Raw genomic sequence first — 20,641 nt, 5'->3', positions numbered from 1 at the left:
TGTAAAGTCCCCACACTTTAACTGTCCATTGAACTTAAAGAGGCACCAGTATTTTGTGCACCTCATAGAGCGAGTTCACCACTCATAGAGGGAGGTTTTGATTGCCGTAACAAGAATACCTGTCACAAAGTATACTTTTGATTGGAAACTAACAGGTGTTCCATCTGGTTTTATGAGATAAGAAGACTTAATCCAAATTCCGCGCCCCTTATATCATCTTTTTACTGTTCACAGACCGGCGATAGAAACTACTTGTGATGTAATAACAAAACAATGGTTGGAGAGAACGCGCTCATTTTCTTGGGAAAGTTTTAATGTACTAAAAAGCCACATAATGTTTGGCTGGTCGCCGCCAAATATTCTGGCGACTTTAGCACTATTTCATTCTCTTCTCCTTCACCTTAACTTGTCGCCAATACAAGCCAAGCCGTACCCTAAACAAGATCTTCTGAGTACATATACAGCAGGTAATCTAGGAGGCTTGAATGAAGGAGATTGGCCAGACAATATAAACTATAAAAATGGCGACCATATAGAGAGGGACAAGCGAAGTCCAACCGAAGTCGAGGACGAGTTGCCAAAGAGTAGTTATGAACAACTGTTGACTGTAGAGCCTCAAAAGAGACAGGGTATTGAAACACCCATACAGCCTTTGACTTCAGATTCTGGTGTGGATAAAGATACTTTATTGCACTTAAACACTGAAGAGAATGTCCGCTCTAAAGTCGACCAGCCAGAAAGCGAATCGATTGGCGTCCCAGTTGAGGAAGAGAAAAAAGGCTCTGATAATGGAGCCACTGACAGTTCTGTTGCTGATCATCGGCAAGGGTCGATGGAAAACTCCGTCAGCAGTAAATCAAAATCAGAGGAATTAAAGGAAGGAGAGGATTCTTCGAGTAGGGAAAATGAGAACAATGTTCACAAAAAACAAGAAGAAAGTGGGGAACTTCAAACGGAAAACAATGGCGTGAACGATAAAGCTGATTCAAGTAGTGATAATGTAAATAGTAGTGGACGTTCTGCAGAGAAAAACAGTGCAAACGTTCAGGAAAGCAAGACAACAGTAAGTACGGTAGTTGATGAAAACGCACAGGTGCGAAGTGTTCAGGATAACGCTGACGAGAGTAAAAAGATGGGAAGTCTTCCTAACGACAAGAACGCTGTCAAATTTCCGGGGTCTCCATCACAGTTAGGAAATAGTGTAGCTAAAGCCGTTATCGTAGGCAAGCAAGCAAGTCCACAGGAAGCTCAAACATTAATCAAAGAAAATGTCAATAAACAGGTCAGTGGTGATGAAACTAAGACCCCCACTGAGAAATTAGAAACGCAAGTCACAACAGCTACATCAGGTGAACAAAACGCCGCTTCTGCACTGGGACGCAAGGAGAATTTGTCAACGAAAACGCAATCATCATCTCAAGAAAGCGAAGCAGCAATACACACCGTGCCTCAAATTCAAAATGCACCCGTAGGACCAATTCGAGACGCCTTAGGAAACAGTGGATCGGAAATTGTGAAAACTCGAGGCGCTTCTGATCTTGATTCATATGCTGAAAGGGACGGCGAAGCAAAACCATCCAATGGGCCTGAAGTGGGACATTTTCAAGTGGACGATAAATCCGCCGATTTGGAAATAAACGCAAATTCTGCCGGTGTAAAAGTCAAAGCCAAACCTGCTTCTTTACAGGTGGTCTCACGCCCAGGTTCTCATTCTGCGTCAGCGGCTGCACAAGAACGATCTTTTTACCACCATTACCATTATCCACCATACCATCTCCATCACCACTGGTATCCTGGCATGCGAAGATCGTACGGACATTTCCATCGTCGTCATTTTTACAATCCATACCACTCTTATCCTGAAAGGCGTGGTTTTGAAAGTTTTTACGACGACGCACCATTTTATCGCCGTCATTTGCATTATTGGTACCCTCACCATCATCGCCACCATTTTCGCGATTCTTACTTATATGAGAGGTCGCGAATGGAGGAGCCGGAGGAATATCCCGAGCATCATGGTCGCAGGCGTCACAAAAGGCGTTTCCGACACATGAACGGTCCATTTAGACGACAGTTTTATAATAACATACCGATAATGAATGGCATGGAATCGCCGCAGATGGGTATGATGCCTGAAGAGGGGACAATGCCACAGCTTCCGATTGGAGGGGGAATGCCATTCACCCAACGACAGAACATAATAACACCAATGCCTCCACCCATAAACGTTGCTGGTAATCCACCACCTGGTCTACTCGGTGGAGTGAATCCACAAAATTTTATGATGAATGGAATGAACGGACTGAACAATTTTAATAGTGCAAATCAAATGAACAATATAAACGCTTTTGGCGGTATCAATGACATGAGCAACATGGGTACAGCAGGCCTTAATTCTCTAGGGCCTATGGGAGCAATGGAAGGTTTACCAGGAGGAGTTAATGGTGGTATGCAAGGCATGGCGCCTACCAACGAAATCCCTGTAAGATCACTAGGTGCTAGGAATGTTAATTCACCTTCTGAGGCTCCAAGGATGGCCTTTAAGAAAACTAAAATTCTGTCGGGTAAGAAAAATGAAACAGACAAACACGATACTGGAAAGGCCCCATTGTACAAACAGCATGGTGCGGGGAAGGCAAGCAAACGGAAAGTGAATATCAAAAGTTGGGAGAAAACTTTAAAACGATATCACCGACTCAATGTATTTACTTCACGAAAACACGAGCGACATCAATACCGAAGAAATGCCAAATCCGACGAAAAGAAAAATGATACAAAGACCCATAGCCTGTCGCACCCACACGCACAGCAGCCAAAGGAAGTTAAAGGAAATCGTAAAAATTCAATTGTCATGCACCGTCCTCCTATCATTTATCACCCGCCACCTGAGATATATCACAGACCAGATATTGTGGTTCATCGAGCACCAATTATGCTACATCGACCACCAATAATTTATCATCAGCCTCCCGTAGTCGTTCACCGACCAGCAATAATATATCACCAACCACCGATAGTATTCCATCAGCCTCCGCCAGTTGTTCATCAGCCAATCTTACACTCGCATGATACTTGGGTTACAAAGCCAGTGGTGTATCACACAGCATCAATGGTTTCCCATGCGAAGACATACTATGGAATTCCATCCCACGTGTACTCTGGTGACTATGGAGAGGGATGTCATGGGGCACATTGCTCTTACAGAAAAGGAAAAGTACCACATCAAGCTAAGAACAGCACACAGCCAGATCATTTCAAGAAAACAAAGCGTGATAGTTTGGGCGATTACATGGCTTATTTCACAAACTTGTGGAAACCAAAGGTCTTAAAAAAGAGAGAAATCTATGATCAATATGACTTTATTACGTCAACTGAGGGGTCCAAGGAAAAATTAAGCTACAAAAATATGGACGTCGACTTAGTAAATAAAAGAGACACCTCGTCAGAGCGCATTAAAGGGAAACTTAAGTTAAGAAGGGAAACAGAACAGGACGACGGAGACGATTCCAAAGACGGCACACAAAACAAAAAGAAGAAAGACGTAGTTGTCAATCGCCCTCCAATAATTTATCACCCTCCACCAGAGATTTATCACCGCCCAGATATAGTCGTTCACCGCCCTCCCCTAGTGATACACAGACCACCCATTATCTACCATCAGCCACCCGTAATTGTTCATCGGCCGGCCGTGGTGTATCATCAACCGCCAATTGTTTTTCATCAACCACCTCCTGCTGTTAGTCAACCGCTTCTATATTCGCATGATTCTTTCACTGTCCATCCATCATTTTATGCAACGCATCATGGCTCTGTTGTACGAGATTTTGGACATTACGTAGGGGTGCCTAACGTTATTACAAATTACGGAAATCCACTGTTCGGAAGACCCCCACCCATAGGAAAAAGATCAAAAATAGAAGGTTCTTCTTCGTCAGAGAACGCCACTGTTGCAGACAGTAACAACATTACAGCAGTTGACTCGAAAAAGACCTCCTTTGAGGACAACAGTAAGAAAGCAAAGAATGAGACAAACGAAAAAGCAGGAAAAAAGAACACTGTGATAGTGAGACGGCCTCCAATAATATATCACCCGCCACCTGAAATTTATCATCGCCCAATAATTGTTGTCCATAGACCTCCAATTATGATTCACCGCGCACCGATATTTTATCACCAGCCACCCGTTGTTGTGCATCGTCCAGCAATAGTGTATCACCAGCCTCCATTGGTATTTCATCAGCCGCCACCAATGGTTCATCAGCCAGTGCTAAAGTCCCATGATACCTGGATTTCTCACCCAGTGGTGGTACCTTACTCCTCGCGAGTGCTGCATCATCACACATACGTTGGCGTTCCAGACGCTTACACCGTTCATCACTTTGGAGGAGGACACGGATACTCATTCTACAAGTCACATATTTTGAAACACACCAAATCGTTAGAAGAGGAAGCATCCGTACGAAACAAAATAAGTGGTGATACCAACTCAACAAAGCTAGAGGAAGATTCCTCTCACAAACCTTTTCACGAAAGAAAAGAAAACGTTACTTCACGTCTGACAACTAAAAAGGCAAAGAGCCAAAAAGGAGGAAAGAAAAACGCAGTTATTGTGAGACGCCCTCCGGTGATTTATCACCCTCCACCAGAAATTTATCACCGGCCAGAAATAGTGGTTCACCGTGCTCCTATCGTTATTCACCGAGCTCCAATTATCTACCATCAGCCACCAGTTATTGTGCACAGGCCAGCCATTGTATACCATCAGCCGGCTCTTATTTTCCACCAACCTCCGCCTGTAGTACACCAACCAGTATTCAGGTCACATGACACTTACGTCCACAGACCTTTGGTGAGACTATACGGATCTCGAATGCATCACGTGGGACACCTGTATCATATACCACATGCATATTATCACGGACACGGCGGAGGTGTTCATTACATGGCTTATGGAAAATCCAAGGTACCTGCGAAGGAAAAGACTGAAGAAGAAAAGGGGGACACAAGGGCCACTGTGAAGGGCAAGAGAGGTCACAAAAAGTCGAAGCCAGGGAGAAAAGGGCATCGCATTAGACGAAAGCATATTCCTCTCACAAGGAGCAAAGACAAAACAGAAACAGGAACGAAACTTCACAAAAGTCATAGTTTCCCGGTGAAATATCACAAGGCAAAGGAGGTTACAGAGAAAGCAAACAAAAAGAACTCCGTAGTCATTCATAGACCACCTATCATCTACCATCCACCACCAGAGATTTATCACAGACCCGATATTGTTGTACACCGTGCTCCTATCGTACTTTATCGTGCCCCAATTATCTATCATCAGCCACCAGTAGTGGTTCACCGTCCAGCCATTGTTTACCATCAACCTCCCATAGTTTTTCACCAACCACCACCAATGGTCCATCAACCAGTTCTGCATTCACACGATACCTGGGTTACTAAGCCTGTTGTTATTCCCTATGCTTCACATGTCCGCCACGTAGCAACATACAAGGGTGTTCCTCACGAAGAGATATTTATGCATGGGATTGGCACTGGAGCTTTTGGAAAATCTCATGTCCCCATGAAAGCCACCCGTAGAGACAAAGTTCATAGGGTTGAGGAAAATGACCAAGACTCTGGCGAGAAAACGAAGACAAAAACAGAATCTGATACGCCGACCAATGAAACACAAAGTAACAAGACGGAGCATGCAGATGGTGCAAAGCAAAATAAGGATAACAGTGCTAAACTTGGAGCAGGAGAACGAATTGCGCGAGCATTGTCTGATTCGTTGATCCATAAGCAGTGGGAGACACGTAGTCCTGTTGGGGCCCAAACTAGAATTCAGAGAAGCCTTCACAGCTTGCTTCCATACTTCAGCGACCCAGTGGAAAGTGGGTATTCTAGTGAATTTTCCTTGTCTCCCCAGCGACACACTGTTATTTCGGGGGAAACAGCAACAAGAATCCAACGCTCCATCGACGATGTTTGGAGTCCTTACACAAAACCGCTGACCAGCAGCGTTAACAGTCGTATTGGGGCCAGTGCAAGGATACAGCGAGCATTAGCAGACCCTCGGACAACATTTGAAGGTGAGACAGCTTATGAAATGTATAAACGTAGTAGTGAGGAAACTCAAACCTCTACACCTGACGAAAACGCAGACAAAAACACCAATAGCACCAAAAAGACACTACTAATAATTCACAGGCCACCAATATTGTATCATCCACCGAGCCATATGATTCATCGACCTTCAATAGTTGTTCACAGGCCAGACATAATAGTCCACCGTCACCCAATCGTCTTTCACAGACCACCAATACTAGTACATCGCCCCCCTATCATAATTCATCGTCAACCAGTCCTTATACACAGACCACCCATAATAGTTCACCGCCCTCCATTAGTATTTCACCGGCCACCAATAATAATTCATCGTCGTCCATATATCATTCACCACCACCCAATACTCTTCCATCGACCGCCAATTATAATACACAAGGGACCGCAAATGATAGTTCATCATTCCCACCTGATTCATCACTATCCTATGCATATGATTCACATGCACTGCCCTGGTTGTGGCTATGGGAAATCCACCGTTGCACGAATAGAAGATAAAAGTACTGAGAACGACATTATGAAAACATCACAATCTGACCAATCATTTAAAGACGCTACTAACAAGGATTCCAAAGGCAAAAGTTCTAACAAGCCGAAACGCTCTGTTGCAGACAAGAAGTCAAAGAAAAGCGCTGTGGAAACAGATCATGACAGAAAGAAAAAAGATAGCCGTAAGAAGAAGAAAGATGTGGTCGTCAACAGGCCTCCTATTATCTACCATCCACCACCAGAGGTATACCACAGACCAGACATTGTTGTACACAGAGCTCCTATTCTTATCCACAGACCACCTATTGTCTATCATCAGCCTCCTGTTGTTGTTCATAGACCTGCAGTCGTTTATCATCAACCTCCAATCGTCTTTCATCAACCTGCTCCAGCAGTTAACCAGCCTGTCCTGTATTCACATGACAGTTTTGTTGTTCACCCAATGGCTTTTGCATCTCACATGGGTTCCGTTGTAAATGACGCCGGCCATTACGTAGGCTTACCCCATGGCGGGGTCACTAACTATCCGGGCAACATCCCTCACGGTCCAACGGGACACATGTTTCCCACGCTAAACCAAGCACACTGGGCTCGAAGAACAGAAGTTTCAAAACCACAGGGCGCAAATCCCGTAAAGAACAGTGACCAAGGGCACCTAGAACACCAGAAGTACACTAATGAGTTAAAAGACGACGAACGTAAACATTTAGGGAAAGTCCATGCCACACCAACACAGCAAAAAAGCAAGCATACCAAAGGAGAGAGAAAGAATAAAGTCATCGTCGCACGACCTCCTATGATCTATCATCCGCCACCTGAGATTTATGACCGGCCAGATATCGTAGTGCACAGACCAGATATTGTAATTCATCGACCCTCGATCGTTTACCACCAGCCATCTGTGGTCGTGCACAGAGCACCGGTGGTTTATCAACAGCCTCCAGTAGTGTTTCATCAGCCCTCACCAATGGTTAGTCAGCCAATTTACAATGCCCATGATACCTATGTAGCTCACCCTGTGTTTCACCCACAAGTCAGCCACATAGCACACTCCTCAACATATGTAGGAGCGCCTCATCTCTATCCTGGGCATAACGATTACGGATGGGGGCTTTCGGGACATCTACCTGCAGAACAGACAGCCCAATACCACTACGCATCTAATTACGGCTATTCTGGTATTAATGGATACACACCATCTCCCGCATATGACGCATATGGCTATTCTTCGTATGGACCTGCTTTTGGAAGATCAGAAGTAGAAAATAGCAAAAGTAAGTCATCCAAAAAGAAACACGAAAGGAAACATCTCAAAGACTCATTTCTGAAAAAGAACAACAACGCGTCTAGGAAACGGAGGTCAGCTGAATTGAGCAAACGTCACCTCCATCACCATCATCGCCATCATCATCACAGCCAACATCACCGACACAGTCATCACCATCGCGGAAGTAAGCGCTTCTACCATCTCCGTCCCATAAGTGCTTTTGCTCACCCAGGACACCGCAAACACGTCGTTATTATACATCGACCTCCTCTTATTTATCACCCACCCCCTCAAGTATATCGACAACCAGATATTTTGATGCACTTACCACCACTGGTTTACAACAGGCCGGCGATAATGTTCCAACAACCACCAACGATCGTCCACCATCCTCCGATAATTTATCACCAGCCGCCAGTCGTCTTTCACAACCCGCCCCCGATAATTCACACCCCTGTGATTCACTCCCACGAAATCTTCACACCGCATGCACAGCACATAATGGTTCCTACGTCGCCTTATTTGCATCCTTCTGGGAATTACTTTGGGTCTGTTGTTCAAGGAACTGCTTACGGTAAATCGCATATAGAACGAATGAACACCTCCAGTTACAAAATTGAGTCTGAAACAAAGGAAAGAGGAGACGTACAGAAAACAAAGCCGGACGAAAAAAGAGAGGCAAGCCGTTCACGCACTGAAAAATTGGTAAATAATGAAAACGCAAAGAAACAGAACGTCGGCCTTGTAGTTCATCAGCCACCAATAGTATATCATCCACCTCCAGATATATTTGATAAGCCAACCGTTGTGATGCATCCACCTCCATTGGTCGTACACCGTCCACCTATTCTTATCCATCGAGCTCCTGTTGTAGTGCACAGACCTCCCGTTATAATACACAGACCTCCTATAGTACTGCACCATCCAACACCCGTGTACCACGTACCACATCTTTTTCATCCAATGAGATTTGCTTTTGGAAAGTCATCCATAGAAAAAGATAACTCAAAGGTATCAAAAGAAGACAACTCTGGCAAGGGAGGGCATATTGCTAAGAGTACCACGGCAAAAGAGGTCGGTGAAAAGTCTGAGGATAAAAAAGGCGAAAGGAAGAACCTAGTTGTTGTTCACAGACCGCCAATGATTTATCATCCGCCACCGGAGATCTATGATCGACCAAACGTAATAATGCACCGCCCAGATATCGTGGTGCATAGACCATCAATAGTGTATCATCAACCCTCAGTTGTGGTTCACAGACCTCCAATAATTTACCGCCAACCACCGATTATATTTCACCAGCCTCCGCCCATGATTAACCAACCAATTATGCACGCCCACGACACTTATCTTGCCCATCCTATTCCAGTACCATACACATCGCAGATTCATCACACAGCAACGTATGTTGGAGCTCCACACTATTTCCATCATCAGCCGTTCGGTGCATATGTTGGTCATGCGTTTGGAAAATCAGCTGTTGAAAAGGTAGAGAATAGAAAGACAAGCAAGGACGAAAAGAACAGCCAGAAGAAAACAAGCAAGAGCGGGGACAAATTTCATTCAAAATTAAAGCGCGACACTCGTAATGAAGACGAAACAAAAGCAAAATCGTCAGAAAAATCGAAAGGACACAAAAAGAACAAAGTTGTTATAGCTCGGCCACCGATGATATACCATCCACCAGCCGAGATATATGACAGACCAAACATAGTTGTTCATCGACCGGACATCGTTATACATCGTCCCTCGATTGTTTATCATCAACCTTCAGTCGTTGTCCACAGACCTCCAGTTATATACCAACAACCTCCAGTAGTCTTTCACCAACCTCCACCGTTAGTTCATCAGCCGATTATGCATGCTCATGATACCTATGTTGCTCATCCTGTGCCAGTGCCATATTCTTCCCACATACAGCACACATCCACCTACGTAGGAAGCCCACACCATTATCCTGGTGGATGGAATTATGGCTGGAGCCAGCCTCGCTTTTTTAGTCCCGCCTTTGGTAAATCAAAAGTACCCAAAACGAGTTCTGAATCCTTAAAAGGAAAAAAGTCAAAAGAGTCACAGAGAGACAAACATAAAAGAGCAGCAAAAGATGACCAAACGAAAAATGACAAGGAAGTAAAACCAAAATCAGAGAGAAAGTCTAAAAAGAAAAACCAGGTTGTTATCCGACGTCCACCACTAATCTACCATCCACCGCCAGAGGTATATCACAAGCCTGATGTTGTGATGCACAGACCAGACATTGTTATTCACAGGCCACCAGTTGTTTATCATCAACCCTCTGTGGTGGTCCACAGGCCGCCAGTGGTTTATCAGCAGCCGCCGGTTGTCTTCCACCAGCCATCACCAACGGTAAGCCAGCCGATTTTCCACGCTCATGATACTTACCTCTCTCATCCATACTTTACGCCTTACACATCAAGCGTGTCTACTGGTGGAAACTACGTCGGTGCACCTCACTTTTATGGTAGTGGATGGGGAATGGGAGGAGATATGTATGGCTTCCACAGTGCGTTTGGTAAATCAGATGTAGCCAAGGTTCACAAGAAACAAAAGAAGCAAGGGGACAAGGAGGTGTACAAGGGTAGCAAAAGAACTTTAGAACAAGAAGCAAAGAGCCTGGAAGACGCTGTAAGACTAAAAAACGAAACAAAAACTACCCTTAATGGAAACAAAAAGAACCTTGTAATTATGCGGCGACCTCCTCTTATTTACCACCCACCACCAGAAGTTTATCACAAGCCAGATGTTGTCATGCACAGACCGGATATCGTTATTCACAGACCTTCAATAGTTTTTCATCAGCCTTCTGTAGTGGTACATAGACCTCCAGTGATTTACCATCAACCTCCTGTTGTCTTCCATCAGCCGTCACCTATGGTCCACCAACCAATCTTCCATTCACATGACACCTATTTGGCGCACCCCCATTTTGTTCCTTTTGCATCACACGTTCACCATACCCATAGTTACGTAGGTGCACCACACTTCTACCCTGGTGACTGGGGATGGGAAGGAAGCAACTACGATTATGGTTTCCATCATGCCTTTGGAAAATCAAAAGTTGAGAAAGCAGGAAAACAAAAAAACAAGAGCAAAAATATCGAACGGGAAAGTGAAGAGAGTAGAAGAACGCTTCACAGAACTGAGGTTCGAAAAATTAGTGAAAAGGGAAGCAGAGAAGATAGCTCCAAAGGCAACAAGAAAAATTTAGTAGTAATGCACCGTCCACCACTTATCTATCACCCTCCACCAGAAATATATCACAGGCCAGACATAGTTGTGCACAGACCAGACCTTGTTATTCACAGGCCCTCAGTTGTTTTCCATCAACCATCTGTCGTAGTACACCGTCCACCGGTAATTTATCATCAACCACCAGTTGTTTTTCATCAACCATCGCCAATGGTACATCAGCCAATTTTTCACGCTCATGAGACGTACTTGGCTCATCCTCACTTCGTGCCCTTCATGTCACATTTATCGCACGCTGGTTCTTACGTGGGAGCACCACACTTTTACCCTGGGCATTTTGGACATGGTATTGGACATTTCATGGGGCATGCCTTTTACAAATCTAAAGTAGAAAAAGGGTCTAAAAAAGGATCAGTGGGAACCATTGAAAGAGGAAAGGAAGGGAATCAAATCACCCATTCGAAAAAGGCTCCCCGAAGCAAATCCAAACGGGACACATCTGAATCTTCAAAGGCTTCAGAAACGCTTCCTAAGTCTACACTCTTGGCGCACAATATTAAGGGAGGTACTCAAAGAGCACAAAAGAAACTAAGCGGAAACGCACAAACGAAGAGCGTTTCCCTGCATCCGCAAAAGGAGGATAAAAAGCGTCACCGCAAAGGACATAAAAAGAACATGGTTGTTATACAACGTCCAGCTTTGATTTATCATCCGCCACCTGAAATATACGACAGACCTGATATCATCGTTCACCGACCGGACTTTGTAATCCATCAACCATCAGTTGTGTATCATCAGCCATCTGTTGTTGTCCATCGTCCTCCAGTTATCTATAATCCACCTCCAGTTGTTTTTCATCAACCTTCGCCTATGGTACATCAGCCAATGTACACTGCACATGATATTTACCATAGCCGTCCCTCTTTTGTTCCGTATTCCTCTCAGATAAAGCATACGCATACGTACGTTGGAGCACCTCATTACTATGCTGGGGGATGGAGGTATGGTTACGGTTTTTCCAATAACGCTATACCCAATATGAACAGTTGGCAAAGATGGAACGCTTTCCAAGGTCCATGGTATTCACCTTCACTATACAGAGCAAACTACGTCGCGCCCACTGCTCATGTAAATCGGAGAGTTTTGCCTCGTCCCAACCCTGCCGCATTCAGCAAATCCCGTGCATTCAGCAAGTCTCTTGTTGAGAAACACCTCGATAAAGCCCAAGAACTCAGTAAAACCCACGAAAAGCATAGCGAAAAAAAACATATCAAAAGTCCTCATCGTGCAGTCAAGAAAGCTGGAATAAGGAAGCAACGTTCGGTGGAACCCGATAAAAATTCAACAACAACTTATCATTCCCTAAAGGATAAACTTCACAAAAAGGGCCATCAGAGTGGCAAAGGTGGTAAGAAGAATCAGGTGGTACTAAGAAGGCCGCCACTTGTATATCACCCACCACCAGAGGTGTATCATAAACCAGATATCATAGTGCATCGCCCTGATATTGTATTCCACCAACCTTCCGTTGTCTATCATCAACCTTCCGTTATAGTTCATCGTCCTCCTGTTATCTATAATCAGCCACCAGTGGTATTTCATCAACCAGCACCCATGGTGAGACAACCGATTTTCCATGCACATGAACAATACATGGCTCATCCTGCATTCGTTCCTTTCACAAGTCATGTACAACACAGTGGAACCTACTTAGGAGCTCCAAACTTTTTCGGTGGCAGGTGGAATTATGGATACGGCAATGCTTTCGGAAAATCGCATGTGCTCAAATATAGATCTAAGTCAGAAAAACCAAAGAAAAGGCACAGAAAACAGGAAACCAGACCAGAGGGAAAAAAGGGATATATTTTACATCCTCAAAAGGTAAAAGATGTAAAAGCCTCCAGAAAGAATGACATAGTGGTAAGCCGTCCCCCAATCATTTATCATCCACCACCTGAAATTTATCATAGACCAGACATCGTAGTTCACAGAGCGCCTATAGTACTTCATCGTCCACCTATAATCTACCATCAACCGCCGGTAGTAGTGCATCGGCCTGCTGTTGTGTATCATCAACCACCCATAGTATTCCATCAACCACCTCCCGCAGTTAACCAGCCTATTCTACACTCTCATGATTCATTTATTCTCCGTCCTGCAGCCAGATTCCTTCCTCAAGGCTCAACAGTAACACACAGTATGAGCTATGTGGGAATTCCAAATCATGTGATCCATGGAGATGAGCTAGATTTTCATCACTTTCATCGGTCTCACATTGAACATTCAGCAAAAGATAAATTAAACGGGAAGTCATCAAAACCACAGATAACAAAGTCGACAATCTCGAAAACAACTACAACCAAAACAGAAAACACTGAAACAATTATCACCGACCAGACTCAGAAAAAGACTTTGCGATCAACAATAAATCAACACCCATTAACGAAAAGACAGCTCATGGGCTCTCATTCACTTTATGGATCTGTCTCTCCAATTAATGATGTAGAAGATTTACACAAGTCCATTGAACAAAAAGAGAAGATGTCTATTATACCAGGGAACACCTCGATCCGTGAACATGAAGTTGCAAAGCGATCCTACAAACCAAGTTATGACGTGACAAAGAGACAGTTAATCTTACCAGAATCTACCGATTCAATACCCTCAGTTTACAATCAACTTGAGACAGCTGCTCTACAGAATCAAGCTTTACTGGAAGCGCAGGAGATACCTAATCCAAACGGAATCAACATGGAGCATTTGCCTGGTTTTGGCGCTAACTTAAAAGCTATTCAGGAGCTTGAAGGATCTCCAGTCGCACCATCCCGTTTTCCATTACCATTACAACAATACCTGCCCGCAACTCCAAAAGATGATTCTCCTGATGTTCGCGTTCACGTCGAAACGGCAAAATCCTCCATACCGCCTAGAAAACGTGGAAAACGTCAGCTCGTTCCACTATATCAGCAGCAAGGTCCCGTAATTCCGAGAGTTCTTTATCAAGCTCCAAATCCTGGAAGCGTTGGAGTTATACACACTACTGCCCCATCATCTCTTTACAATCTCTTCAATGCATACCATCCTGCTTACCGCGCCATGCCAAATGCACTGAGCTATTTATCTATGGTTCCGCAACTTCCGCATCGTCCCCATGTAAATATAAATGTACAGTCTGCAAGGTCTGCAATACCGATGCATATCCTTGAAAAGCGTTCTAAGGATTTAAAATCAAAAAGGCAAATATTAGCCCTTACTCCACCAGTCCCAAGAGTTATGCCCCTTGGATTTGATGGAACTGGAATAATTCGTAATTATCCTACATACTCGCCTTTTGCAACAATGTCCCGATTATCACCTCCACTTTTGCCATACCTAAAATATGCTGACGACTCCGATCCGTCCGAACCCGTATACCCAGAAGCACTACCTTTATTTCATCAGTATCCACAACAAGTGCACAGGTCATATAACACATTACCAGAAGATGGAAGCAGTGACTCGCTACCACTTAGTCCATGGGCCTCTTATCTAGCTGCCCTTTACAATAGCTTTCTTGGATATCCACTTTATCACCGCCATCATAAACCTAAAGTCCGCGTTGAAGTCCAAGCATCCAAATCACATATACCTAAAGTCTTAAAAACAGAAAACAAGCACACTGTTCATTCCCGAGCTCCCATTACCAAAAGGCAGTTACTAAATTACATACCGGAATCCTCATTCCCCATAGGTCACTATACCTTACCAACAGCTTTAAACTATGGAGTGGAAGGGATTCCTTTTCATCACACACCACGCGTAAACATCAACGTTGAAACGACAAAGAAGAACGGAATTCCCGCAGTTAAAGAGATAAAAGGATCCAAAAAACGAGGCAGTATTAAACATCGCGAAGAGAATAAAACCGGAGAAAAAAGAGACGAAATGATAGATGGAGAACAAAATGGCCCAGAAATGTTCCCGAACCGAGGCAACCCTGAATTTGCTAACGCTCCAGAAAATCAGTTTGTTGCAACAAGTGAAACAGCTGAAAGTGAAGAGGGACCCACATCCAATAACGAGGGACAGCCTCAAGGTCAGGAAGAAAATTTTCAGCAGCAATCTCAAGAAGAAGAGGTCGGAGAAAGGGAAGATTTACAGCAAAACTCTGGACAGCAACTGTTGCCATCGCAAGATCAGCCGGTCATGGAACCGTCGACATCGCAACCACAAGACCTGCGAGCATTTAATCCACCATTGCAATTGCCAGTGCAGCAGCCTCCTCAGTCGGCATTTCAGGTACCTTTCCAAGCACCATTTGTGGTTCCTTTTCAAGGTATACTCCCTAGTGCATTACCAGTTGCTCCAGCCATTCCTGTAGCAGAACAGCCATCTTCTCAACAACAGACAGAACCTGAAGTTGTTCAACCAAAACATACTTCCATTAATGTTAACGTCGCTGAAAAATCAACGGTCCCAAAGAAAAGGTCAAAGAAAAGGAAACATCCACTTCACAAACGGCAGTTTCTACCTACAACTCAAGGTTATGTTCCCGCCTATGGAGTTCCTCTTTCTTACAACAGTGGTGCATCCCTACCCGACAAAAAAAGGCCACGAGTGTCTATCAGCGTACAAACAGCTCGGAGATCAACAACGCAACAGCCCAATAACAAGCGTGAAAGCATTTCACTGTTGACGAGATTTCCAGCTATGCAAGTTCTGCCGCAAACGTTTAAACAGAATGGCGTTATGATGCCTGCTTTTAACACCTTACCCATAAATCATAAAATAAAGGCAAATGGAATGTTGATAGAAGAGTTACAGAGACAGAAAAAGCACAAAATTCCTCAAAGATCCAGAGGAATAAAAACGGGAAAAGATGGCCAAATATCGCAAAAGGAAAAATTACGCACGCCACCAAAAATTCGATGGGGTCGAAGAAAAGAAAATGCAAAGAAACGCCAATTCTATGCAGTACCGCAGTCACTTTCAGCAGGTCAGCAGTATCCATTACTATCCCGTCCAAACCTCCAACCAAGACCTCGTGTTTCAGTGAACGTGGAAGTGTCAAAGAGAAAAATTGATTTTCAAAAGGTTATGCCACAATCAAGAGATGTAAAACGTACCCTGGAAGAAACAGATGGTCCTACATTTAGCAAAATAGCAATGAAGAGACAGGTGTATGGAATAGATCAACCACCACACATGGTACACTTTCCGGTTGTTGGTGCACCTATCCTTACTCAAACTCCCGTAGCCAACCAACGGCCCCGCGTGTCAGTTCACGTGGAAACAGCAAAGAAAAAATATAAACTCTCACGCAAAATAGATCCCGAAAAAGAAGCTGAAAGAAAAAGAAAAAGACAGATATATGGCCTATCCGAGCTACCACACGAAGGATTACCTGTTCCTCTTGCCGGTCAAGGAGAAGCTCTTAATGGATATTTTCCCATCACTGAACACAATCCACACGTTTCTGTCAACGTTAAGGCATCAAAGCGATCGGATGACGATGACGATGTAATACATAAGAGGCAGATATTTGTCCAACCTGTCGAACAAGACCAGGAACAGGTTGCAATGACTAATGGAGAGGAATCAAGTCAATCGCAGGAGCCGAATCAAGTCGGTGTAATACAATCACCCACCCCAGAGAAGGAACAATTTCACTCCTTACCAGCATTAATTCAATCAAACGCAGGCGCGACCGAACCACAACAAGTGGAAGAGTTATCTCAAGGTGACGCCCAACCTTCTCGGGCTGGTTTAAGCGAAACTGATTATGAGCGGCCACGGATCTCAGTCCATGTTGAATCATCTAAACGATCAAAATATGAAAGAGAACGCAAATTAAATCAACCTATTGGACCAAACTTCCGCACAGCCCCTTGGAAAGGAGCTAAAAGACAACTCCAGCAAAAAGAAATACAACGCGAAGATTACGAGCCTAAGCAAGAAGCAACTGCTGCAAACCCAGGGGATCTACTCCAAGAACAAAGACCTCGCGTATCTGTTGACGTTAACGTAGCCAAAAAGAAACACAGTGTTACAAGAATTTCTTCTTCAAAGAAAATCAAGTACCATGGTCACACGGCCAAGGCTAGCAATCCAGAAAGAAGGCAAATTATAGTTCCGTTTGGTGGAGGAATAAATGCAATTCAAGGTGATCCCGCTCAAAGTACTCAGTTCATGATGGGGAAAGACCAGGAAGAAAACAGGCAAGGTGTTCAAGAGGCCTCAATGCCTCTTCAGTCTCAAGTAGAAGACTCTGATCAGCAACAACAACAGCAGCAGCAGCCAACGCAACAGAACTTGCAACCAATCGCATTTTTACAACGTGATCAACAGCAGCAGCAGCAGTTTCCAGCATTTCAACAGGCAATAATACCAGTTGCTAATGCCGTGGAGGAGAAAACACGACCAAAAGTTAGCATCAGTGTTCAGACAGCAAAGTCTTCGATATCTAAAAGAAAAGATCACGCAAGGACCTTGAAATCTACAAAGGAGCTACCTGTGGATCAAAAGTTAAGACGTCAACTTTTTGGTACTGTCCCCCTTCTAAGTTCGCTGGGACAGTCAACATTAAATGGCATTCCTAAGGAAAATAGAAGGTCGGATGTACCACAGTCCACGCAAGAATTACCCAATCATATTCAAAAAGGACAGCGTTTATGGAAACGTCAATTGTACAACTATTTAGGAGGTCAACAGGAAACACAATTTGTACCCACCCAGTCGCTACAAAGTGCCACTGATGCTCAACAACCGAGGCAAGCGCTACAAATACAGCCCATTCAAACAGTTACGCAAGATGACGGGGCACAACTTTCACCATTCAATCTACCACAAGCCTCTCTGTTACAGATAAGTAATCAAGGCTCTTCACAGACGTACCCAACCCAGGTAGAGGCCCCAGAGAGCACTGAACAGGCTTCAACGACGCCTATTCAACCAGTTGAGTCTTCTTCTAACCTAGTCAGACCATTTCAGAGTCCTCGCGTTAGCATTAATGTACAAACTGCTAAATCAAACGTACCAAGCCCACATAGATTGTACCACGATCATGGATTAAAAGATAACGCAAGGAATTCAAAAGGAAAGAAATTCAAGAGACAGTTGGATCTTCTCGGTGGTGGACTGATTGAAAGGAGACGTGGCCCAAAAGTGTTGGGAGGACTTAAAAAACCAAGACCAGAGAACCTTTTCGGCCTAGGTAACAATCTAAACAAGCCCGTCGAGGTGTTCACGGATCCAATTTCTAACCTAATTGGCGGTGGAGGTGCCGGAAGGAAGACACCGAAGCTTGGAGGGATACGTTTGGACAGCCCCACAGGCGTTGGAGCCCTTCCTCTTAAGGGAGCTGCCACTGCCTTAGAGAGTGCACTTCCTCCTGAATTGGGTGCATCGAATATACTTCAAGACAGCCCAACAGAGGCAGTTTCCCCGTTTACCCAGGAAACTAGAATTGCTGATGAGCCCTTGTTTCGTCCACCAAGTGGAATAGCAGGACCTCAACTAGACACAGTAGAGAGAGAAGGCGATAGAACAAATGAAATTCCATTAAATGACATGCCGTCCATGCGACCAGCAGTACTCCCTCTACCATCGATCAATCGGGTCTTCCTTCCGAATTTAGCGGTTCCACCGGCAGCGCCGCCTCAGGTGAATCCACTGCTTCTTACTCCAAGAGTGTTTCCAATAGGGCCCTTACTTCCCCTACCATCACCTGCACCAGTACCACTGTCAATGGAAGAGAAAGAACCCACAGAGGTTCCACAGGTCCCTCCTCGCTTCGCACCCATCTTTCCACCCATTTTCCCCCTGCCAGATCCCGGTTTCGCGCCGAATCCTGCCTTAACTGCCCCAGACAGTTTGCTTCCTGAACCAGGAGATGAAAAACCATCAGTGCACGTTAATGTGGAAACATCTAGATCAAGTGTTCCTGAAACGGACCATTACTACAAACAGCATGCAAACAGCCCAGCCAAACGTGGCTAGGCTGAGAGAGAAAATAGTGATCGAGGTATGATCAGCTGTTAAGTGATTTTCGAATAAAATAAACGAAATGGTGATTAACGTAGCCACGTTTAAAGAAATATAATAATAAACGGGACAGTAAAGTAACGTTACACAGAACGGATATATTACGAAACTAAACTCGTGTTGAATTACACTATCTCTTATTTAATGTTATAATGTTATGTCTAAAAATAAATTAATCAATACATCAGGTGAGATCATGAGCTGCAATTTTACAGCTCGTTTATCTTACGCCAAAATAACCAGACTATTCTAATATCTTCCAATATCTTCCAAAAGAATAAAATAACTGAATTAATAATAACAGAACTCTGTTATAGTAATACAAGAACACATGGACAACTCGCTCTAATCCATGAAATAAATTTACTTATTTCTCCTAATTTGATTTCCATTCCCTCCTCAGGGCTTGGTGTGGATCTTCACAAAAAAAATTCAACCAGAAGAAAAAAGGAAGAAAACGTCAAGAGACTGTTTCAAAGGCTACGAAAGCCTGGAAATATGTAGATACTTTCAGCAACTTTATCATGATTCCTAGCCCGTTACAAAATTGTTCATCTCTTTGTTGGACAAACATAGCTAAACAAACGTCTGCTGACCAAGACTTGAACTTGAATTAAACAATTTGGAAATACATGCATGATTCAAAATTGCGTGCGTTCTATAAGAAACAAAGAACAAATATTAGTCTGAGCCGTGATCAATAACGCCATCGGCATAAACTACTTGTTTTTTTGTGCCGCATCAACATACAGTTGACTATTAAAGTTGACAATTTCAACGTTAGCGCATTCTTTCTAAGAAAGCATATTGATTTCGAAACACTACATGTGTATTGCTTTTCTGATGTCACTGCTTGTTGAGTTAAAATCGAGCTTCAAAGTTTTTCTTAAAAGCCATTTTGCATGAAACATTCCGTTTGTTCTTGCGTAAAAACACCTCCAGTACCAGTAACAAACACTCACACACACACACACACACACACCAAAGAAGTACTTACAGTAAGTAGCGCCAACTGTATTCTATGTATGAACACTGAGCAACCAACAGTCTCGTGCAAGTTGACTTTTATATTAAAAATAAAGATTTGAACCAGAAAGATTATAGCTACCTAAGTTAACAAACATCATTTCATTCACTTTGATATCCTGGGATTCAAAGTCACTTAATGCCAGACAGGGCGTTAACTGCAATATTGTTCAATTAGCATGTATGATAATAGCTCTCAGACCTTTTTTGTTCAAGTGGCGAGCAAGTATCCCCGCACATAGAATTAAACAAGTCATGGAGTATAAGAGACATTTTCTATGAATAAACACGTCAATAAATTTATGTCATTTTAGAGACAATTGTGACAATAAAACATTGAATTTTAATTAAATTGTATCAGTTTAGTCCACTTTAAATTGCCACGAAAATTCTCTAAATTGCCTTTGCCAATCCATAAGATGGTATATTTGTTACTTACTTACAACAGGTTTTTTACTTCATTGATGGCGCCATTCGTTCACTTCTCTTTCTGCCAAACAGCACACATCTATGATA

At 43.6% G+C, this 20,641-nt stretch overlaps 1 protein-coding gene across 1 annotated transcript; it reads left to right on the top strand.

The window, feature by feature from the left end:
• The first annotated feature begins 282 nt into the window (after positions 1 to 282).
• On the top strand, positions 283 to 20,477 carry LOC131778561 (uncharacterized). Its single transcript, XM_059094984.2, has 3 exons — positions 283 to 6,077; positions 6,723 to 19,079; positions 19,503 to 20,477. The coding sequence occupies exons 1-2, from the start codon at positions 335 to 337 to the stop codon at positions 19,052 to 19,054; spliced, it is 18,075 nt and encodes a 6,024-aa protein (XP_058950967.2). The 5' UTR covers positions 283 to 334; the 3' UTR covers positions 19,055 to 19,079; positions 19,503 to 20,477.
• Positions 20,478 to 20,641: the final 164 nt, after the last annotated feature.

The sequence above is a fragment of the Pocillopora verrucosa genome, chromosome 1 (assembly GCF_036669915.1).
Source record: "Pocillopora verrucosa isolate sample1 chromosome 1, ASM3666991v2, whole genome shotgun sequence".
In the NCBI taxonomy this organism is placed as follows: domain Eukaryota; kingdom Metazoa; phylum Cnidaria; class Anthozoa; order Scleractinia; family Pocilloporidae; genus Pocillopora; species Pocillopora verrucosa.
Note: the sequence above shows the minus strand (reverse complement) of the source record. Positions and strands in the feature narration are given on the sequence as shown.